The following is a 24,241-nucleotide window of genomic DNA, read 5'->3' as shown; positions in this document are numbered from 1 at the left end:
CTCAGTAAAAATCTCACAGAACACAGAGGTCAGGTTATGACTCATAGATTTCCAATCAAACCACATGGGTTTTAGAACCAAATCACAACATCCCTGTTGTATTTTTGTTAGCTTGTCTTTATGTTAGCAATGTGGACGTTTACATTTGGCTGTGTGTGCTGTCACCTAACTGTGAAATGGTAAAAAAAAATCATAATTTGCTATCACACAGAAATAATACTGACAGCAGTGCTGGGAAAGTAGCCATACCGTTCCCTGTTGTTGGATGGACCATCTACATATCTGATGGCAGAAGGTAGGGGAAACAATATTCATGTCCACTGTTGATGCATTTATCAGAATTCATAACAAAACAGGTCATGGGTTCATCATGTAACTTTATGAACCCTAGCTTATGAACTGTAAGGGAACTGCCCTTTTCAGCCAAGAGGACAAGTGGTCAGCTGGGCATTTTCCAATAAATCCAGCGTTGGTCCAGAGAGGTTCTGCACCTCCATACACACTGTTCTCTATGGTGGTCATCATATTAAATACAATAGTCTTTTCCCCAAATCTCTACACTACTGGAGTGTTGGTGATGCTTGTGTAAAAATCACGTTCTCAATACAAAAAAGAACTATATACAAAATCATCCAAACAGGTTTCAGTGTAAGAAAGTGGAGGAGGAGGAGGGGAGGTCATAAGGAGGAAGTTAGGGGAGATAAGTGTGTGCGTGTGTGTGTGTTTGTGTGCTTGAGTATACACATGTAAAACAGGTCTTTAAAGGAACAGTTCCCCCAAAAATGAAAATTCTGTCATCATCATGCCGGTTGAAACACAGGTTAACTTTGTCCATATAACATACAGGGAGGTTGCCAGCACAACTTGAGCGAAACCAGTCACCACCTCAGTTGTACTAACTGAAGTCAATGGTGACTAGTTTTCTCTGAGGGTGGGTACATGATGACAGAATTTGAATTTTTGGCTGAACCTCCCCTTTAATTCAGTGTGTGTGTGTGTGTGTGTGTGTGTGTGTGTGTGTGTGTGTGTGTGTGTGTGTGTGTGTGTGTGTGTGTGTGTGTGTGTGTGTGTGTTTGTCCAGCAGAGGGAAACGTTACACAGCACAGTATTATAGTCAAGATACCAACAACACAGAGTAGAGAAACAAACAGAGGCTGTAAAAAGAGATGGTCCGGTGTGGAGAAGAGCAGGGCGGATAAAAACATGGGCAGGAGGGGAGTGTGCAAATCAAAATCAGCAAAACTGTTACGCCACGTGATACGACAGTAGCGCTTATGGCGACCACACCATATATATACATGTACACATCGATCAAATCAAATCTATCCAGGGAAATTAATCACAATAATTACATGAGCTGGTTAGTCTCAGAAGTGACATGGAGAAAAGAAAAGTCTGTTGGCATCACGTGTTCGGTACAAAGGCTCATTGTCCCGAAAGATGTGGAACACAAACGGAAGTGTTTGCTCCTGAATGTGATGCACTTTACTCAGTTTGCTCCTGAATGTGATGCACTTTATTCTGTTTGCTCCTGAATGTGATGCACTTTATTCTGTTTGCTCCTGAATGTGATGCACTTTACTCAGTTTGCTCCTGAATGTGATGCACTTTATTCTGTTTGCTCCTGAATGTGATGCACTTTACTCAGTTTGCTCCTGAATGTGATGCACTTTACTCAGTTTGCTCCTGAATGTGATGCACTTTACTCAGTTTGCTCCTGAATGTGATGCACTTTACTCAGTTTGCTCCTGAATGTGATGCACTTTACTCAGTTTGCTCCTGAATGTGATGCACTTTACTCAGTTTGCTCCTGAATGTGATGCACTTTACTCAGTTTGCTCCTGAATGTGATGCACTTTACTCAGTTTGCTCCTGAATGTGATGCACTTTATTCAGTTTGCTCCTGAATGTGATGCACTTTACTCGGTTTGCTCCTGAATGTGATGCACTTTACTCAGTTTGCTCCTGAATGTGATGCACTTTACTCGGTTTGCTCCTGAATGTGATGCACTTTATTCTGTTTGCTCCTGAATGTGATGCACTTTACTCAGTTTGCTCCTGAATGTGATGCACTTTACTCAGTTTGCTCCTGAATGTGATGCACTTTACTCAGTTTGCTCCTGAATGTGATGCACTTTACTCAGTTTGCTCCTGAATGTGATGCACTTTACTCAGTTTGCTCCTGAATGTGATGCACTTTACTCAGTTTGCTCCTGAATGTGATGCACTTTACTCGGTTTGCTCCTGAATGTGATGCACTTTACTCAGTTTGCTCCTGAATGTGATGCACTTTACTCGGTTTGCTCCTGAATGTGATGCACTTTACTCAGTTTGCTCCTGAATGTGATGCACTTTACTCAGTTTGCTCCTGAATGTGATGCACTTTACTCAGTTTGCTCCTGAATGTGATGCACTTTACTCAGTTTGCTCCTGAATGTGATGCACTTGACTCGGTTTGCTCCTGAATGTGATGCACTTTACTCGGTTTGCTCCTGAATGTGATGCACTTTACTCGGTTTGCTCCTGAATGTGATGCACTTTACTCGGTTTGCTCCTGAATGTGATGCACTTTACTCAGTTTGCTCCTGAATGTGATGTACTTTACTCAGTTTGCTCCTGAATGTGATGCACTTTACTCGGTTTGCTCCTGAATGTGATGCACTTTACTCAGTTTGCTCCTGAATGTGATGCACTTTACTCAGTTTGCTCCTGAATGTGATGCACTTGACTCGGTTTGCTCCTGAATGTGATGCACTTTACTCAGTTTGCTCCTGAATGTGATGCACTTTACTCAGTTTGCTCCTGAATGTGATGCACTTTACTCAGTTTGCTCCTGAATGTGATGCACTTTACTCAGTTTGCTCCTGAATGTGATGCACTTGACTCGGTTTGCTCCTGAATGTGATGCACTTTACTCGGTTTGCTCCTGAATGTGATGCACTTTACTCGGTTTGCTCCTGAATGTGATGCACTTTACTCGGTTTGCTCCTGAATGTGATGCACTTTACTCAGTTTGCTCCTGAATGTGATGTACTTTACTCAGTTTGCTCCTGAATGTGATGCACTTTACTCGGTTTGCTCCTGAATGTGATGCACTTTACTCAGTTTGCTCCTGAATGTGATGCACTTTACTCAGTTTGCTCCTGAATGTGATGCACTTGACTCGGTTTGCTCCTGAATGTGATGCACTTTACTCAGTTTGCTCCTGAATGTGATGCACTTTACTCAGTTTGCTCCTGAATGTGATGCACTTGACTCGGTTTGCTCCTGAATGTGATGCACTTGACTCGGTTTGCTCCTGAATGTGATGCACTTTACTCAGTTGGCTCCTGAATGTGATGCACTTTACTCAGTTTGCTCCTGAATGTGATGCACTTTATTCGGTTTGCTCCTGAATGTGATGCACTTTACTCAGTTTGCTCCTGAATGTGATGCACTTTACTCAGTTTGCTCCTGAATGTGATGCACTTTACTCAGTTTGCTCCTGAATGTGATGCACTTGACTCAGTTTGCTCCTGAATGTGATGCACTTTATTCGGTTTGGTCCTGAATGTGATGCACTTTACTCGGTTTGCTCCTGAATGCGACGCACTTGACTCGGTTTGCTCCTGAATGTGACGCACTTGACTCGGCTCGCTGTCGTCCCACCTGCAGCGGAGCTTGTCTCTGGCTTTGTCTTAACAAATCTATTTGCATTTCATGTCAGTTTGACAAAGCCGGAGCCATCTGAGAGAGAAGATGAATAAATGAAATAAATAAAGAATATAGCCACGTGAAGATGTCTGTACTTTCATCTGTTTGATTTGTCGGCTGCTTCTGCTGAGCGATATGAAATGGATCCTTTGATCTGAATAAATCTCATGCAGAGATGACTAGGACCCTGCTACTCAGATGATTGTGTGTGTGTGTGTGTGTGTGTGTGTGTGTGTGTGTGTGTGTGTGTGCGTTCGTTCGTGCGTGCGCGCATGTGTGTGTGTTCATGTACACTACCGCAATCTTAGTGAGGACCAATTAGAGTTTTATACCTGGGAAGTCTGTGTGTGTGTGTGTGTGTGTGTGTGTGTGTGTTGTACCTGGGAAGTGAGGACACTTTAGGAAAATGAGGACATTTTCCTCACTTTCTCACACACCTTCAAAGGGCTGTTTGAAGGTTAAGACTTGGTTCTAAGGGTTAGGTTAGACTTGAGTTGAGGTTATAGGGTTAGGCTAAGGGTTAGGCAGTTGTGATGGTTAAGGTTAGGGGCTAGGGAGTGCATTATGTCCATGAATGTCCTCACTGAGACATGTCTTGTCTACATCAGGTTTGGTGTGAACCTACTGTTCACACTGCGCCCCTATTGTTTTGAGCCTCGAGACGTTTGTAAAGACGGAGGCTCCTGTCTGCCTGCCTACCCTGTCTTCGTTTGCAAAATCCAATAGCGAAACTGGCCAGTGTGTGTGTGTGTGTGTGTGTGTGTCTGTGTGTGTGTCTTGGTCCAACATGGCAGCCTCCTGGCAGCAGAGCTGGAGTCGTGGACAGACCTTCCGCTCAGACGGCTGTCAGGATGTGGCTTCTTCACACGGGCGTGACAACTCATTCATAGAGTTGGAAAAAGGAGAAGACTCTCAGCGGTTGAAGGTGCAGCTTACAGTTTGAGCTTTGTTCTCCGCTCTCTGCGCACCACTGAAGATGAAACGTTGGCTTATCGGTGAGCTGGATACCTCATGTGATCGTGTTGATACAAAAACAAGTTAGCGATACAACAAAAAAGTAAAAAAAAAAAGAAAAAGATCAAAAAGCAAAGAGAGAAAAAGAGATGTACCTGACACTGTACTGAATGTTCAGCTCGGGAGCTGTGAAAGTCTCGTTTGCTTTACTGGAAGTCCAGCAAAGAAAGTCTTTGTAGAGTTCACCTATCGGTTCCCCGGGGGTTTGGGCTCGGGATAGGGCGAAGGGAATGGTTTGTGTATGTGTGTGTGTGTGTGTGTCTACGTGTGTGTGTACGTATGTGTGTGTGTGTGTGTGTGTGTGTGTGTGTGTGTGTATATAATGTGTATCAGGAGAGGTCTAGACCTGCGTGTGTGTGCGTGTGTGTATATAATGTGTATCAGGAGAGGTCTAGACCTGCGTGTGTGTGTGTGTGTGTGTGTGTGTGTATATAATGTGTATCAGGAGAGGTCTGATACACCTGTGTGTGTGTGTGTGTGTGTGTGTGTGTGTGTGTGTGTGTATCAGGAGAGGTCTAGACCTGCGTGGAGTATGAGCGGTGTAGCGTGGCGTAGCGCCCAGCAGCCGGGTGTGCGGCGCAGTGGGGCGAGTGCTGCTCGGGCTCGGGCTGGTCTAGACTTCGCTGGAAATGGAGCGAGACGGTATGAGGACATCGGGGGTGGCGGGGAACCGATAGGGCTGATGGTCATGTGATCTCGGTGAATGGAGATCCCCGCGGAGTCTGCATGGGGAGAGAGCGGAGTAAGAAAGAGAGAGAGAGAACGGAGGGGAAGAAGAGAGGAGGTGAAGGAGAAGAGAAAAGTGAAGAAGGAATAATCAAGAGCGATGTTCCGGGAGGGAGGGGAGAAGATGACAGGTTGGAGAGGAGGCGGGTGCAAACAGAAATAAGGCAACGCAAGGGAGGAGTAGTGAGGCGAGTGAGTGTGAGAGAGAGAGAGAGAGAGCGGAAAAAGAGTTAAAGTTGGTTAGAATGGTTGAACGTAGGTGTTGTAGGGTGGGGAGGAGGAGGAGTTAAAGTTGATTAAAATGGTTGAACGTAGGTGTTGTAGGGTGGGGAGGAGGAGGAGTTAAAGTTGGTTAGAATGGTTGAACGTAGGTGTTGTAGGGTGGGGAGGAGGAGGAGTTAAAGTTGGTTAGAATGGTTGAACGTAGGTGTTGTAGGGTGGGGAGGAGGAGGAGTTAAAGTTGATTCAAATGGTTGAACGTAGGTGTTGTAGGGTGGAGAGGAGGAGTTAAAGTTGATTAAAATGGTTGAACGTAGGTGTTGTAGGGTGGGGAGGAGGAGGAGTTAAAGTTGATTAAAATGGTTGAACGTAGGTGTTGTAGGGTGGGGAGGAGGAGGAGAGTGCAGGATGCTGGAGGAGCGTGAGGGAAAGGGCAACAGATTGAGAGAAGAGGCAAGGTGGGAGACAGGGGACAAAGAGGCAATCAGGTGAGGGTTAGTGAGGGCGACAGACCACAGAGGACACAAGACATTTCAGACAAAACATCCGAACTTCTCCTTAAAGACTATAAACACATAGAGACTATAAATATGGACGTAGCCACCATGACGTCACCCATTGGTTTGTGGACTCCTGTTTTGAAGCCTTGAGTTTGGCATTTTGACCGTCGCCATCTTGGTTATTTTGAGCCAGAAGCAGCTAGCGTGAGACCAGGGGTTTTCCCACAGAGCCGCAGCGCCGCCTGCTATTGGTCCGTGATCGGAGAGCTACAAGATCACTGGACAGGCGACCTGTCAATCACGCCGCAAAGCATAGTCTGCTATACCTTCTGTTTTACTTGAAATGGCATCATCATTTACAAAATGAACATCATGCTGTATTGAAGAAGACTTCAAACTAGCGATTGAGACTCATTAGGACGTGTTTACTGAGGTAATGAATCAAGTCATTTTCCCATTGACTTCCATAGAATCAGATTTATTTGTTTATTTTTTATTTTTGCAGCCAGTGGAGTCACCCCCTGCTGGCAAATGAAATGGCTATCTGCTATTGGTTGATCTTTGGTGCCAGGTCATTGGTTGATTGGTTAATCTTTGGTCACCAGCAGCTGTACGCTGTATTCTATAGACCAAATCAGCGAGGATGTTTACATTTACTTCCGGGTACCCCTGAGGTCCACACATTATAATGGCGGTGGACGGCACAAACTGACGTGTTGAAGACAAAAACAGACAAAGAAGACAAAAATGGTTCGTCCGTGTTGTGTTGTTGTTTAATATCATTCATAACAACACTTTCACTAACGTTAGTGGAGAACAGACTAGCTAATTTACCCGTTGGACCAGACCAGAGTAGACTTGAAGCTAAATTAAATTAACTTGGCGTCAGTAGCTCTGTCTGTAACGTTAACGAGTCTGCAAAAAAACAGCAAGTTTGACAGACAAACAAACGTTATTTAGCTAGCTAACACTACATAAAACAAACACAGAAGAAAGGCTAGATACGTCGGACAAGCATGTTTACCAACCGTTTAACCATTTAAATTGAAAGTAGTCGGCCGAAAACAGCGAGAGGGTTTGACAGCATTTATTTGACAACACGCACATTTAAACCTGCCGCCTTCCCCAAGTGGTACCCGGAAGTAAATTTGTTTACATGGTGACGTCACGGTGATTTGGTCTATAGGCAGGCCCCAAATTAAGCGGCCATGCTATCGAAGGTGATATCACCTGGCACCAAAGAGCCAATTCCAGATGGCAATTTCAGTAGCATGCTTTTTACCACTAGATGCTTTACACAGATTTGGGTTTGGGGTTGAGTGACTCTTTAAATGTTTGCTGCAGCATTTCTGCTACACCGCTGCGCCACGCCAGAGAGGAATTCTTTGGAAAATCCTGCAGTACTGATGAGGAATAGTGGCAAACTGGTGGGACTATGATGGCTGCCTACCACTTCATCTTATTTTCCTTTACTGCCTGCAGATTCTTTAAGGCCTCCTCTGAATTCACAGTTTTCTTCCAGCCAAACTGCTTTCCATTCTATCAGTGTCTCGTATGGAGGGTAAATCACACCTCAAACTGCTGACTCGCTTCAAAGAGATAAGTGACTTCCTAAACCCGCCGATAACGGAGAAACGTGCTGGTGTGTTTAGGAGCGAGGAAGCAGCGCCTCTCCCCCAGGCACGCGTTCACACTCGAGGATCTGTTCTATCCTCTGGCTGGGTGTATAATCACAGCTCATTTCACACCTGCAGGACAAATCTCATTTGTGCTGTTATCAGCCTACAACAGGGTTTGTGCTGTTATCAGCCTACAACAGTGTTTGTGCTGTTATCAGCCTACAACAGTGTTTGTGCTGTTATCAGCCTACAACAGGGTTTGTGCTGCTATCAGCCTACAACAGGGTGTGTGCTGCTATCAGCCTACAACAGGGTGTGTGCTGCTATCAGCCTACAACAGTGTTTGTGCTGCTATCAGCCTACAACAAGGTGTGTGCTGCTATCAGCCTACAACAGGGTTTGTGCTGCTATCAGCCTACAACAGGGTTTGTGCTGCTATCAGCCTACAACAGTGTTTGTGCTGCTATCAGCCTACAACAGGGTTTGTGCTGCTATCAGCCTACAACAGTGTTTGTGCTGCTATCAGCCTACAACAGGGTTTGTGCTGCTATCAGCCTACAACAGGGTGTGTGCTGCTATCAGCCCACAACAGGGTGTGTGCTGCTATCAGGCTACAACAGGGTTTGGGGACGCAGGGGTTTATGGGGGATTCAGTGGGGTGCTTTTGTTGGGGTTTTGGGTATGCGTGCGAGGGGGCCATCCATCTTTCAGATCGGGGGGGGGGGGGGGGGGGATAGAAGAGGACGGTTTCAGGTAAGGGATAAGGGGTGTGTATCCCACGGCCCTTTTGTGAGTGTAGCCCTGCCTCACACCCACCCCCGCCCCTTACCTGAGGGCCACTTAACTTTTCGAGTGGACTCTCCACACAGGGCAGCGTCACCATGGGCATGCCCAGCACGGACTCAGGGCGCTGGGGCCGCGGCGCAGGCGGAGGAGGCTGCAACTGCTGGAAGTTGTTGATCACACAAGTCACCTGGGAGAGACAGTGAGAAGGTAGAGAGGAAGAAGATAGACATGAGGCATGGGAGAGACAGGAAGAAGGTAGAGAAGAAGAATAAAACAAGGGAAAAGGGCGACATTGATCTCAGCTTCATTAAGTCCTCCAATGCATACATCCATCGTTATTTTGAAAATGTTGGTCAATTTAAAAAATCACAATTTTAATTTGAAAATGTCCATTAATTTGAAAATGTTGCTACAGTTGTGTTTAGGCAACTAAAACAACTTGGTTAAAGTTAAGGTTAGGGTTATGGTTGGGTTAGGCAAACGTAACAAAAACGTTACTTACGGTTGAAATATTCACTTTGGAAATGCTCAGTGTTTACGCCCAATCCCCAACGCCTTGACTTTCCACCATGCTACTTCGAGAGCGGACTGCCGTAGTTTACACAACCACTAGAGGTCGCTTCATTTTGAAACGCTACTACAGTTTATAAAAGCAGCTCCTCTTCTCATCAAACATCCCTCCATGTCTTCCTTTGCCCTCCCATTCTCTCTCCCCACACCCCTCCCTTCTCCTCCCCACACCCCTCCCTTCTCCTCCCCACACCCCTCCCTTCTCCTCCCCCCTCACCAGAAACACAGCGATGGCTCCCCCGGTGAAGAAGCCTGCCAGGACGTCGGCCCAGTGGTTGCGGTACTCGGCCACCCGCACCACACCCACCAGCATGGCCAGGCACAGCAGGGTCAGGCTCACCGTGGGCTTGGTCAGCCGTGTGCCTTTGGTCCTGAAGACCAGCGTCACGTACATCTGGAGAGAGAGGCGTACGGAAAGGTACACACACACACACACACACACACACACACCAACAAACAGAGGTAGCACGCGGGTACATAGGCACATGAACATGCATGCAAATAAACACACAGGGAACTTACTGTAGATATAATGCTGATTGATTAATTGATTGATTGATTGATTGATTGATTGATTGATTGTGTCATTATGTTACAACCCTACTAGGGGTCCAGATAGAATTGCACCTCAAAATGATAGTTAGCTGCCAAATGAAGCTGATGTGCAGATGTGACTGGTGGCTATGTGTCATTTCTCCTACAGTAGCGGCACTTTGCACTTTGACGGCCCCAAGTGGCAGTGAGAGAATTTCTGCAAGTTTGAAGGACTTCATTACCCAGAAATCAAATAATCCTCTGACCTAAATGTCTTAAATGTGGAGATGGTGAACAATAATCACAACAACAATTATAAGGTTCAACCATCATTGATAAGTCCAGCTTGCTCTTGATGGACCAGCTCTTTAGGAGAAACTTGTACATTTCTCTTCAGTCTTGATTTGTCACTGTCACTAGGCTGATAAGACGGATGTATTTTTACATATAACTCTTGTCTCGTGCAGATTTAACCCCCACCCCCCCTAACCCCTAATCTCTAGCACGCATTCACACACAGATACTTCACATAGAATCGAATGCAGCATGATGTCACATGGGTTCCAGTCACAGAATGTCGGCCATCTTGGATCGCAAATTCAAAACACTTTTTTTTTAGTAGGCTACCTGTGCATGGAGAACTGTTTAAACCATGCCCTCTTTGAACTCTACAATCTCACTTTCATACTTTGTACTACAAACTCCATTCAAACTTTAAACGCATCACCATTTATAGTACTTTATCACTTTAACACATTCACTGCCAGACGTTTTTTTTTTACTGTAGTTAGCTTCTGCCAGAGGGGTTTTTTGAGGATTCTGGCTCATCTTTCAAGACCCGAGGATTCTTTTCTGCTAAGATTTTGTGAACACACAATATCTCAAAAGAACTAATAGAATGTGTGCTTTCTCTGTCTAAAAGAGTTAGTTTGTAGAGTTAGTAGTTATGTAAGCATTAGCAGTTGAATACAGCATGGTTTCAGCGTCAGAAAAATTATTCAGAGATAAACGGCTTTTTGTGAAATTCGATAGAACAGTCACTTTAACCATTCATTTTTGGCTCTCTCTCTCTCTCTCTCCCTCCCCCTCTCGCTCTCTCTCTCTCTCTCTCTCCCTCCCTCTCGCTCTCCCTCCCTCTCTCTCTCTCTCTCTCTCTCTCTCTCCCTCCCTCTCGCTCTCCCTCCCTCTCTCTCTCTCTCCCGGAGAGACTAGGTTTAATCCTAGTGAGAGGGGGAGAGGGAGAGAGAGAGAGAGAGAGAGAGAGAGGGAGGGAGGGAGGGAGAGAGAGAGAGAGAGCGAGAGAGAGAGAGAGAGAGAGAGAGAGAGAGGGAGAGAGCGAGAGCGAGAGGGAGAGTTGCTTCCAACTCCTCCCTCCGTGGGCGTTCCTCTTGGCTGCAGCGGCCGTCACAAGCTTGTCACCAGTCTCACTGCTTTGCTGCTGTCCTGTGCCTGTCTGCGCGGCCGCTGTTTGAGGAAGTCTGGATGGACTCGCTCGCTTCTTGGAGTTTTGGTTGAGAGAAGCTTTTGCGATTCTGGTCATATTTATGCTGCGTGTTTCAAAGTGTGTTCCACCTGTAATCTATTATGCAAATTTGCAATCCCGCATCGCCAGCAATCAGCGCGAAAACGAAAGCGTTTTCCCCCATCCATTTTCATGAGAATGGCTGCTTTTTGCTTGCCTTCCTCTAGTCAGGAGGGCACTGTCGCCACTTAGTGGCTCGGTGGAATGGGTTGTAAACGTTCGGTGGCTCCAATAATTATATAAGAGATGTAAAAGGGTTAGATGCACATCCCACGGTCAAAAAAAAAAAAATCATTTTTTTGACATATTAACTCATTAAGTGCCATAGACGACCTAACTCGTCTTACATAATCCAGCGCTTGAGTGCCAAGGACGAGCTAACTCGTCTTACATAAACATTTTTTTTTTTTGACGGTGGGACATCAATCAACCCCTTTTACATCTTCGAGATAACTATTGGAGCAAGACAATGTGTGTAATCTATTTTACCGACCACTAAGTGGCGACAGAGACCGAGAGAAGCCACAGCCACGGACCCGTGGACCAAAAGCAGCCTCCTCCCGCGGAAATGGCTTGGCGATTTTACAGTCAGAAGCCCGGAGACACACACACAGAACGGACAGAGATCCCCTCCGCCCCGGAGCCGCGGAGCAACGCGCGAACACACACACACACACACACACACACACACACACACACACACACACACACACACACACACACCGCGGGAGCAAGCCATTCAAGGAAATGGCGAGGCGATTTGACAGTAATCCATTTCAGACTCGTCTTGCCCGAGAGCGGCCGCACGCAGACAGGCAGGCAGGCAGCAGCAGCAACGCGCTTCTGACACGCCCGCTGTTAGAGCCAGGAGGAAGGAGGAGAAGACACACGGAGGGAGGAGTTTGAATGAGAGGGGTGTTTCCTGTTGTTATGGAGGAAATTACTGTTCAAAACTATTGTTTAGAATGTCTGACGGTCTTACTGATGCCAAAAATGAATGGTTAAAGTGACTGTTTCACAAAAAGCCATTTATCTCTGAATAAATTTCCAGACGCTGAAACCATGCTGTACTCAACGGCTAATATCTACATAACTACTAACTCTGCAAACTAACTCTTTTAGACAGAGAAAGCACACATTCTATTAGTTATTTTTAGATGATTGGTGTTCATGAATTCTTAACAGAAAAGAATCCTCGGCTGTTCTAAAATGAGCCAGAATCGTCAAAAACACCCCTGGCACAACTTACCTACAGGAATGAAAACATGGCTGGCATTCAATGTGTTAATACGTCATTGGCAGTCAACCGTTGGATTATTTTTGACGTATTAATACGTCAATGGCAGTGAACCTGTTAATTCATTTTTTTTTTACATCTTTTGTACTTTTTGGAGAAAAGCACAAAAGAAAAGTACATAGACTCCCTTTATAATGGGAGTCTATGGAGCCGGCTTAGAGAGTGTGTGATCTGTTTTGAATTCAAGACCCAAGATGACAAGATGGAACCCGTGTGACATCATACGTCTTTATCAGCACAAGTTGCCACCTTCAGCGTGCTCCAACCTACCACTGTGTATACGGCGGAGTAGACGCTGAGCGCCGCGTCCTTGGAGGGGAAGGACTTGCGCGCCGACATGACGAGCAGCGAGTTCCCCGTGCAGGCCCGGCGCTCCGTGATGTACTGCATGGTGGACTGGCAGCCCAGCGCCGTGTAGTTGGGTCGGCACGCGGACAGGAAGTGAGGCGTCTGGTTTCCCGTCACCACCTGGCCGGCGTTGGCGAAGATGGTGGTGGTGAACAGGCCGAAGGCATAGACACCTGGTGAAGAGAGGGCATAGAGTGAGAGAAGGAGGAGTGAGAGAAAAGAGAAAAAAAAAAGCAGAGAAAGAGTGAGAGGAAGAGAAAGATTCAAAGACAGGCTGATATAGGAGAGGGAAAAGCATAGTTACAAAAAGAGAGAAGGGGCGATGCAAATTTGTGGGCCCACTTAATATTCATAACAGTGTTATCTGCCATCTTCTTAAAATGTCTTACCACAAAGATTATACCGTGATTTATCACCCACTTAGCATCTACATGTAATTGCTTTGGTTTACAAACTCGCTTAAAGGGTGACAGGTACACTGCTTACGATTCAACCTTTTCTTTAATATAATCTCACAAATGCCCCCCACAGGCTCACAGAGAGAGGGCCACACATAGTGTCATGTAGGACGCTCACCTAGGAAGCGTATGATGCGTCTCAGCAGGGGGTTGAAGTAGCAGCAGTCTGCTGTGACGATGGTCTTCTCCTGGGTTCCCTCCGCCTTGGTGAAGAAAGCACACATTTCTCCAACCAGGATCTGCACACACAAAGAAAGAAACACAAACACAACTGGTGAGTGAAGACATCTCCGTTACGGCAAACCTTTTCCACACACAGACACTACTACACTTTTGATGATACAGAGAAAACCATGCAGTATGTGGTCATCCAAAACGTTTAATAATACTAATGAAATATTGTATTGGCTGCATAGGGAAATTCTCCTTTTAGGGCTCACCCCCAGGAATCAATAAAGTATTCCATTATTATTATTATTATTATTATTATTATTATTATTATTGTTGTTGTTATTATTATTAAAAGTGCAGCCTACATACAAGCCACTTCCATAGCTTGTCCTCTGGTTTAAGGATGGTCTCCTTACTCACTTACCTTACTCACTATGCCACCCTTATAAATACGACAAGAATCACAGGTCTGCACCATATACGTATATTAGTTTAACTCTTGAATTCATGACAAACGTTTCACCACAAATGACACGGCAGACAATCTAATACATTTGAGTGTGGACCTGTGAATCTTCTATTGACACAATTGGTGGATGCATCCACCACAGACTATATTGGAGTAATGCATGTGGTATTGCAGTAATCTACCCTTCTAAATACTGCCAAGAAGTACCAACAGTAACTTATATTGTATTACTGTATATCATAATGCGGTAGCTTTGGTTAAGTCAGTTGAACGGTAGTTGCCGAAACTTGTGTGTTTAAGTTATTGACCGCCACAGGCAGGTGAGATATGATTAAACCTATAAATAAAAGCTGCTTATTATCACTCTCAAATATTCCCCACAGGATGACTCCCATTAAGGAGGAAGGCAATGATCATTTATCTCAAACTAGTTCCAACATGACATCAGCCAGCTCCACATATTGTAGGAGAATGATTTGCCCACAGTGAAGTCCCCGGCATGGCTGCCTCTCAGCTCACATTCCACATGAATCTAATTAGATACCTTCATCATCAGCTGTTTTTATTAACAGTGGAGCCCCCTGGCTGTGGTCAGACAGAGGTGTAAATTCACTGCTGTCTGGGAATTTCTGTGATTACAGTTTTTCGTCAATCGCTTAGATGGATTACCTGAAACTCTAACCTCATTATCAAAATTCGTCAAAGTTCGATTCCCAAAACAGTATCTCTCATTCAAGATTCAAGTTTCAAGATTCACTTTAATAGCCCCTGTGTAAATGGCCATTTAAAGGCTGGACCCAAGAATGCAGGAGACAGACACAAATAAATATTTTAAAGTCTTTACTGACTCAAAATCAACACAGGACAGTACAAGTGGCGGGTTTGAATCCCAGCGAATTAACAGGAATCAATAATACAAGGTCAACTCAGGTAATCCACTCTTCCAGGGCCGAACAGGGAATAGGCTTCAATAAGAAACTAAAAGTTTACCTGCAGGATGCTAACACTCGGGGGGGGGGGAAGCAGGCTTTAGCTTTAGCTTTTCAAAGGCAAGAGTTTCAGAATCAAACAAGAGCTGATCCAGCACTTTCTGGCTCTCTGGCAAACTCACGATCGGAAGCAGGCACAGGCAGATAGAGCAGGAGCGGACCCGTGGAGTTTGACAGCGTGGGTAGATTGAAGTAAGACATCACAGATAATTGCAGACTGATAGCTACCATCCTCTCATAAGCCACTTTCTCCCACTGGTGGAAAACCAGCAACCCGCCTTGAAATCCACCGGGCCCTCGGAAATCCTGGTGCGGATTCTGCCCCGCCGTGGATGGAACTTGAGCGCTGCTCATGCCTTCAGCTCCCTGGACAGAGCTCAGAGGCCCGTGTGGATCACACACCGAAGTGGACAGGATTTCAGCACCCTGGAGAGCACTCAGTGACTGGCCAGTTATCACACACAGTAAGCAAGTACCGTAAATTTCGGACTATAAGCCGCGGCTTTTCCCCCGTTTTTTGGCCCTGCGGCTTATATAACGGTGCGGCTTATCTATGGATTTTTTCAGAAAAAAAAAAAAAAAAAAAAAAATCTCTCTTCTTTAGCACTCTTTCTAACTATAAATCCACTTCTGTTTTAATTTCCTCTCTTGCCCTCTTTTCACCACACCGCGGACACTGTGTGCACTGTAAAAAAAAACACAGGTGGTGTTGTGTTATGTTGTTTTGTTGAAATGTTAATAAATGGGAGCTTCCTCAAACAGCCATCTCTTTCCCGACAATCCCCTCTGTGCATGAACCCTTACATATGGTAATTAAACATTAAAACACAATTAAAAAAAAAAAAAAAAAAAAAAAAAAAAACATTAAAACACCTGTGGCTTATAGTCCGGTGCGGCTTATATATGTAACAAACAGGCAATTTTGCTGCTGCGGCTTATACTCCGGTGCGGCTTAGCCTATAGTGCGGAAATGACGGTAGATTACAAAATGAGCAATTTGACTTAGTGCAAGTATGCAGTGTGCTTATTCTCTTATTCTCACTTCTTATTATAACTACTCCTCTTCCTAACTATGTGTTTTCTCCCCATCCCGGTTGTAGCTTCAGCCCACAGACGCCGTAGACACGGCAGCTTCAGGTGTAGTATCCCTGGTAATCTTTCCTACCCTAAACGCACAACTACTTCCTTTACCATAGCCGGAGGTCTCTGGAACTGTCAGTCGGCGGTTAAGAAAACTGAGACCATCTCGGCTCATGCTCTATCTCAAACCCTCCACTTTCTAGCTCTCACTGAGACCTGGATCATTCCTGAAAACACTGCTACTCCTGCCGCTCTCTCTGCTGCGTACTCGTTCTCCCACACCCCCAGAGCCTCTGGTCGTGGAGGAGGCACTGGTATCCTCATCTCTCCCAAATGGACCTACACTGTCACCTCTCTCTCTCATCTGTCTATCTCATCTTTTGAGTCCCATGCAGTTGCCGTATCCCTACCCATCAAGCTCAACATTGTGGTAATCTACCGCCCCCCTGGTCCACTTGGTGACTTTCTGGACGAGCTGGACACCCTCCTCTCCGTCTTTCCTGAGGATGGCACTCCACTCATCCTTCTGGGAGACTTCAACATCCAGCCAGTAACCTTACAATCTCTGCCTTTCCTTAACTTCTTCTCATCCTTTGACCTTTACCTCTCTCAATCTCCTCCCACTCACAAAGCAGGGAATGTGCTTGACCTGGTCTTCACCAGATCCTGCTCCACCTCTAATCTCACTGTGACTCCTCTTCCGGTATCCGACCACCACTTTATCACCTTCTCCCTTCCCATCCCCCTCCCCTCCTCCCACCCATCTCCCCCTCACTCTACCACCACCCGACGCAACCTAAAAACTCTCTCACCCGACTCCCTCTCTTCTACCGTCCTCTCCCTGCTTCCCCCTGCCGAGCAATTTGCTCTCCTGTCCACTGACGAGGCTTCCACCACTCTTCTCTCCTCTCTCTCCTCCGCTCTTGATTCTCTGTGCCCACTCACCACTAAGCCTGCCCGATCTTCTCCCCCTTCTCCTTGGCTGACTGAATCTCTGCGAACTTTTCGAACTGAGCTTCGGGCAGCTGAGAGAAAATGGAGAAAATCACATCTCCCTGAAGATCTCTCTTCCTACCACCTTATCCACTCCAACTTCACTGATGCTGTCTCCAAAGCAAAAACCTCCTTCTTCATTTCTGAAATCCAGTCCTCTGCATCCAATCCCAGTAAACTGTTTTCCACCTTCTCCACGCTCCTCAACCCTCCCTCCCCTCCCCCTCCCTCCTCCCTCTCTGCTGATGATTTTGTAACCTTCTTTACTAAAAAGGTGGATGACATCAGCTCCTCCTTCCATCCTCCAGGCACCCCCACTAACACTCCTGACTCCAATCCTGCTTCCCGGCCCCCTGTCCCTGGATTTCCTTCCTTCTCTCCCCTCTCTCCCGATGAGGTGCTTAAACTCATCAGCTCGAACCGAGCCACCTACTGCCCCCTCGATCCTATCCCTTCCTCTCTCCTCCAAACCATCTCACCTAACATATCTCCCTTCCTCACGACCTTCATTAACTCCTCTCTGTCCTCTGGTCTTGTTCCGCCTGCTCTAAAGACTGCAAGAGTCAAGCCTCTGCTTAAGAAACCCTCCCTTGACCCTACCGCTATTCAGAACTACAGACCTGTCTCTCTCCTCTCATTCCTTTCCAAAACCCTTGAATGAGCAACGTCCGAACAACTTTCTCTCTATCTCTCCCAAAATGACCTCCTGGACCCTCTGCAGTCCGGTTTCAAGGCTTCTCACTCCACTGAGACAGCTCTTCTTGCTGTCACAGAGGCCCTTCACACTGCTAAGGCCTCATCCCTCTCCTCTGTTCTTGTCCTCCTTGACCTGTCTGCTGCCTTCGATACAGTCAACCACCAAATCCTTCTTTCCACTCTGTCTGACCTAGGCATTTCAGGTTCTGCACTCTCCTGGTTTGCTTCCTACCTCTCGAACCGCTCATACCAGGTCTCATGGAGAGGGTCCCTCTCCAGATCCTGTCCCCTTACCACCGGTGTCCCCCAAGGCTCAGTCCTTGGCCCCCTACTTTTCCTTCTCTATATCAGATCTCTTGCCTATGTGATCTCTTCTCATGGCTTTTCTTATCACTGCTATGCTGACGACACCCAGCTTTTCCTTTCCTTTCCCCCCTCAGACACTCAAATCGAGGCTCGCATCTCTGCATGCCTCAAAGACATTGGCGACTGGATGTCTGCCCACCACCTCAAGCTCAACCTTGGTAAGACAGAGCTACTCTTCCTCCCAGGAAAAGACTGCCCTCTCGTAGATCTCTCCATCTCCATTGACAACACCACTGTACTTCCCTCCCAAACAGCTAAGAACCTTGGGGTGATCCTTGACAACCAGCTGTCCTGCTCAGCCAACATAGCTGCTACAGCACGCTCCTGTAGGTTCTCTCTCTACAACATCCGCAAAATCCGTCCCTTTCTCACAAGAGAAGCGACTCAACTCCTGGTCCAGTCTCTTGTCTCCTCCCGCCTGGACTACTGCAACGTGCTCCTGGCCGGCCTACCTGCCACCGACATCCGACCGCTTCAGCTCATTCAGAACGCTGCAGCCCGTCTCGTATTCAACCAACCCAAATTCTCTCACGTCACTCCCCTCTTCCAGAAGCTCCACTGGCTTCCCATCTCGGCCCGCATCAAATTCAAGACACTGGTACTGGCCTACCGGGCAGTACACCAGTCAGCTCCCCTGTACCTGCAATCTATGGTCAGGTTCCAAACCTCTCAGCGCTCCCTTCGCTCCTCCACCAGTGCAGGTCGCCTCGCCCCTCCTTCGCTACGGGGGCTCAAAAGTCGCTCATCCCGATCTCGACTCTTCTCGTCCCTGGCACCTCAATGGTGGAACGAGCTTCCACCTTCGGTCAGGACGGCTGAATCACTGCCGATCTTTCGGAAAAGACTAAAGACGCACCTTTTCAGGCTCCATCTGGGCCCTTCTTGATCTAACTTCGTTCTCTCTCTTTCACCCAAAAAAAAAAAAAAAAAAAAAAAAAAAAAAAAAACTAACCTTAACTTGTACCACTAACCTAAACTTGTACCACTGTTCCTTCAGAAGTTGTAGTTATCACAGACTGTGCTCCATAGTAGATTGCTCTATTGCTGACAAAAATGTGTTATTGTAAGTCGCTTTGGATAAAAGCGTCTGCCAAATGACGTAATGTAATGTAATGTAATGCTTGCAGTGCAGCAGTCACATAGTAGATGAAGCAATACAGAAAATCAATCTTAAATTATAAAGTGCAAATAAAAAGTCATTTAAAGTGACATAATTGGGGGCAGGGTGGTAGTGAGGGGGGGGGGGGTGCTTTAGGATAGTATCTGTGGGATAATGTCCATTGGGAGGGGACTTTACTGTGGAAAAAACAGCCATCATTGCTGCTCAACGCGTGCTGTTTCATTCATCTCTTTGTGTGGGGTGGTGCATACACACCAGAGCAGTGCTATTCGCTTGGAGTCCCTGCTGCCCATTCATTTTGTATTGGATGCGTCTGTCATCGCCTTCCAAAGCATCCTGGGATACCTGGTGGTGGCCGACAGCGAGGGCAGGAGGGGCCAAATTCAAAATCGACCAATTCAAAATTGGAAAGACGGCAAGAGAGCCAATCAAGCTGCAGGACCAAGCAACCAGCAACAAGCGAATATTGTGGCGCTGGTGTGCATGATGGAGCCATCAGGCCTGTGTTGGAGGGTTCAGCCAGGTGACTGTGCTCCATGTGCCACTCCAGATGATTATGAGAGATGATTCATTCATCTGTCTGAGGGCCTATGGCACTCAAAGATGACTACCTAATAACTACCCAGGATGGTACCACACTTGAAGGTTGTGAGATATTTAATCATACATGTACCTTGTTATAATTATATGTTCAATTATACTGCATCTCTGACGTCAGTGAAAGTAGTCTGTTTCCCTGTCTACTGTATATTTGAGTCTCTGGCCTAGTTTTGAACTTCCACTTTCAGAGTGTCAGACAGGTCTGATTCTTTAGGGATAGTTTATTTTTTAAAGTCCAGCCCTATTTGCTGCTGACCAGTGATGATGTTTCCTGGTAGAGTTCTTTCTCAGCACACTCCATGCTGTTCCTCATAGTAGCTCTGAAAAGTTGGGCAAAAACAAATGCAAGGTCAATGGGGTCACGCTCCTGTATGTACAAACTGACTGAGGCTCATTAAAATGTCATCCACAGTCACACACACACACACACACACACACACACACACACACACACACACACACACACACAGTGCACACAAAGTACATTTCAGTGAGCTTCAGTCAGTTTGTACATACAGGAGCGTGACCCCATTGACCTTGCATTCATTTTTGCCCAACTTTCCAGAGCTACTATGAGGAACAGCATGGAGTGTGCTGTGGAAGAACTCCACCAATCAACATCATCATTGGTAAGCAGCAAATAGGGCTGGACTTTAAAACATGTGAACTATCCCTTTAATCTTAAAACTAGGGATGCATCGATATGGAGATTTTGGGCCAATACAAAACCAGTTTTTCAAATACCACAATCGGCCGATGCGATAGCCTGCCGATATTTTCCTGCCAAAATAATCTATATTCAGCCCTTCATTATATTTTGCAATGAATGTAGATTTAAGGATCAACTTTTATTATAATAACGTTCACATAACCAAAAATGCCCTTTTTAAAATTGAACTAATTAAACAGAAAGCAAATTAACATATAGATTTAAGGAACGTATTTTATTGTAACATTCTTTCACATAACTTTTTTTTATTAAAACAAACAACATTATTGTTACCTCACGCTGATAGGCTGTCCTTCCATTCAAACTTGAACGGCTTTGGAACAGATTGGTGATATATGTTAATGAGTATATCGGCCACTGCCATCGGTGGATTTAATCTTATCGGCAGATGAGCCGATTTAGTCAACAATGCAAAAATCATCCGTTTCCGTCTTTCCGATATGCAAGCGATATATGTGCGCTTCACTACTTAAAACATGTCGAAAATGTCAGTGGGACCCACGTTAACGTTGGCTGTTTCACAAACTCATCAACCTCATTCCTCCTCCTTCCATATCTAACATAATCCCCAATTTATCACCCGTAGTGACAATGTCTGAGGAGAGAAAGAGAGAGAGAGAGAGAGAGAGGGGGTGAGAGAGCAGAAGAGAATGAAAGGGATGAAAAGAGAGACAGAAAGAGAGAAGGACAGAGAGAGACAAGGCCAGAGACAGAGAGGATCATGTTTCAGTCCAGTTTCATGGTTCTGGGTGTTTATTCGGTGGGTCCGGTCGAGCTGAATGAGCTGATAGCATGCAGAGGCATGGTCAATGCAGCGGTGCTGTGAGGCCCAGCCCAGTTCCCTCTTCCATTAGCGAAGCACAGCCCCGCTGGCTATAGCACAAACAGTTCCATGGCCGCCCTCTAAACACCCAGAGGAGCCATTCAATCAAAGCTGAGGGAGTTTCATCAGCAGCATCACAGAGGAGATGTCGGGGCCGCCATCACACTTTGGACAAGCAGTTAAGGGCCTGTTAAAATGCATCAAGGTGACTGTTTCCATGGAGACCGCTGGTCTGTTAGTAGGCATGTGTATACCATGTGAATGCGTGATCGTCGAGGTTGCATGCTTGCACTCACGGACAAGGGCTCTCAACCACTTTGCCTGCTTTCTACTAAATGCTGTAAAGCAGTAAAGTAAAGCAGTGGGTGGGCAGAATTTTGGAAGCGTCTAGTAGTGCTAATACCACACCAGCCCTCTTTATACTCAATACTCTATTGCCAATCACTGTGAATAGATCATCTTTGAATTTATGATAGTATAGCGGCTATACTCTCTCCATCACCCCTGTACCCTATTCATAACTGAGGCTATACTATAGCCTCAGTTATGAATAGGGTACAGGGGTGATGGAGAGAGACACAGAGAGAGAAAGACAAAAGAAATTGAGAAAGAACGATGGAACACAATGGGAGAATAAAGTATGAGGAGGATGTGAGAGAGAGTGTGAGAGGAGGAGAGAGAGAGTGAGAGAGAGAGAGAGAGAGAGAGTGAGAGTGAGGGGAGGAGTGAGTGAGAGAGAGTGTGAGAGGAGGAGAGAGAGCGAGGAGCGTTTGGGTAAAGTTGAGCGAGGATGTGTGGGAAGTAAGAAAGTGATGGGGTTAGGGGGTAATACTGTAGACATTAATTATTCATCCATGTCGTGCATTATTTCAAAAAAACGTCTTTAAATGATCTCCCTCGGCTGCGGCAGGATGCACTCGGCTCAGCGTGAAACATAACGAGGCCGTGGCTGTAGTTTAGTTTAGGGGAGGACAGCGTTGTAATTTCCTGGAAATTAAATATGTGAGTGTGCACCGGAATGTGAGTGTGCACCAGTATGTGAGTGTGCACCAGTATGTGTGTGTGCACCAGTATGTGTGTGTGCACCAGTATGTGAGTGTGCACCTGTATGTGTGTGTGCACCAGTATGTGTGTGTGCACCAGTATGTGTGTGTGCACCAGTATGTGAGTGTGCACCTGAATGTGAGTGTGCACCAGTATGTGTGTGTGCACCAGTATGTGAGTGTGCACCAGTATGTGTGTGTGCACCAGTATGTGAGTGTGCACCAGTATGTGAGTGTGCACCTGTATGTGTGTGTGCACCAGTATATGTGTGTGTGCACCAGTATGTGAGTGTGCACCAGTATGTGAGTGTGCACCTGTATGTGTGTGTGCACCAGTATATGTGTGTGTGCACCAGTATGTGAGTGTGCACCAGTATGTGTGTGTGTGCACCAGTATGTGAGTGTGCACCAGTATGTGAGTGTGCACCAGTATGTGTGTGTGTGCACCAGTATGTGTGTGTGCACCAGTATGTGAGTGTGCACCAGTATGTGTGTGTGTGTGCACCAGTATGTGAGTGTGCACCAGTATGTGAGTGTGCACCAGTATGTGTGTGTGCACCAGTATGTGAGTGTGCACCAGTATGTGTGTGTGCACCAGTATGTGAGTGTGCACCAGTATGTGTGTGTGTGTGCACCAGTATGTGAGTGTGCACCAGTATGTGAGTGTGCACCAGTATGTGTGTGTGCACCAGTATGTGAGTGTGCACCAGTATGTGTGTGTGCACCAGTATGTGAGTGTGCACCAGTATGTGTGTGTGCACCAGTATGTGTGTGTGTGCACCAGTATGTGAGTGTGCACCAGTATGTGAGTGTGCACCAGTATGTGTGTGTGCACCAGTATGTGTGTGTGCACCAGTATTTTTGTCAGTGGGAATTAGAATAATGCGAGCGCTGTCTATGAATGCGTGTCTATCAGAGGACAATAACCGGGATGTTCGAAATAGAGTGAGGAGCTGAAGTGAAAGGAGTGTAGCAGAGAGAAAATAAAATATAATAGATCCACACAGAGACAGCTGGACAAAAAGGGACGATTTACGTTACCAACGCAATCTCCAAAACAATTGTGTCAAAGCAATGTTGGTCTACACTGCGCAAAACATTGTAGTTTCACAATAACGGCTCTAAAATGGTTCAATCTCAATGTCTAAAATGGTAGAATCTCAAAGTATGTTTGAAAACAAATTTAGGTTCATTTCAAAATGTCACCCAAATTTGAAAACGTCACACAGCCCGTGCGTGCTGCTGTTTTGAGGTGGGGTCTAGTAGGGGTAAATATTGAATGAGTCACAGGTCGTAGCACCAATGAAGCGATCACTGGCCAGGATTCCAACACCAGCGTGGAGATAGAAGGGTCCCTGGCCCAGAGAGAGATCTGCAGCTAAAGATCTAGTGTATGAGTTGAGGCGATGTCTCGTCATAGACACTGGGTTGGCTGGCTCAGCCTGGCTGGGGGCGTGGTCAGGGTGGGGGTAAATCCCCCGTTCTATCCATTCAGCAAAGTTAGAATTTAGCTGCTAGCCCAGCCCAGGCAGACACGATCAGGGATTTAACCCCTGCAGTAAATGCACATCTGAACAGAGGTCTTGTGTTCTGCTCTAGAATCCCCAACCCTGTAGTGTAGAGCCACAGCACCGACCTTTGGTGAGTCAGCCCATTGAGATATATGGGCAGTTTTACCCGACTTGCACGCCAGCCGTATAACATTTTGTGGGCGTTCCCAGTTCCACACATGTCGACTGTCTCTATCAGCGAGCGTACAGTAAGAACTCTATAACGCTATTTTGGCTCTCTCGCTTGAAAGTCGAGGAAGTTGAAAGACGAGGAAGATCCATCCAAACATCTATTTTTTATTTGTTGGTAAACCTGCTTGCCTCT

The 24,241-nt window shown here is 46.2% G+C and overlaps 1 protein-coding gene across 1 annotated transcript in view; it reads right to left on the bottom strand.

Moving 5' to 3' along the window:
• Nucleotides 1-5,320: 5,320 nt before the first annotated feature.
• The window catches only part of plppr2a (phospholipid phosphatase related 2a), a gene marked incomplete at both ends in the record, with an annotated part of 74,693 nt that continues 55,772 nt past the window's right edge, over nucleotides 5,321-24,241 (bottom strand). The window contains 5 exons of the mRNA XM_083648873.1: nucleotides 5,321-5,429; nucleotides 8,617-8,744; nucleotides 9,345-9,521; nucleotides 12,751-13,001; nucleotides 13,405-13,525. Of these exons, the coding sequence (XP_083504999.1) occupies nucleotides 5,321-5,429; nucleotides 8,617-8,744; nucleotides 9,345-9,521; nucleotides 12,751-13,001; nucleotides 13,405-13,525 (786 nt within the window). The remainder of the gene's footprint in view (nucleotides 5,430-8,616; nucleotides 8,745-9,344; nucleotides 9,522-12,750; nucleotides 13,002-13,404; nucleotides 13,526-24,241) is intronic.

The sequence above is a fragment of the Poromitra crassiceps genome (genome assembly GCF_964638095.1).
Source record: "Poromitra crassiceps genome assembly, chromosome: 13".
NCBI classification, from domain to species: domain Eukaryota; kingdom Metazoa; phylum Chordata; class Actinopteri; order Beryciformes; family Melamphaidae; genus Poromitra; species Poromitra crassiceps.
Note: the sequence above shows the minus strand (reverse complement) of the source record. Positions and strands in the feature narration are given on the sequence as shown.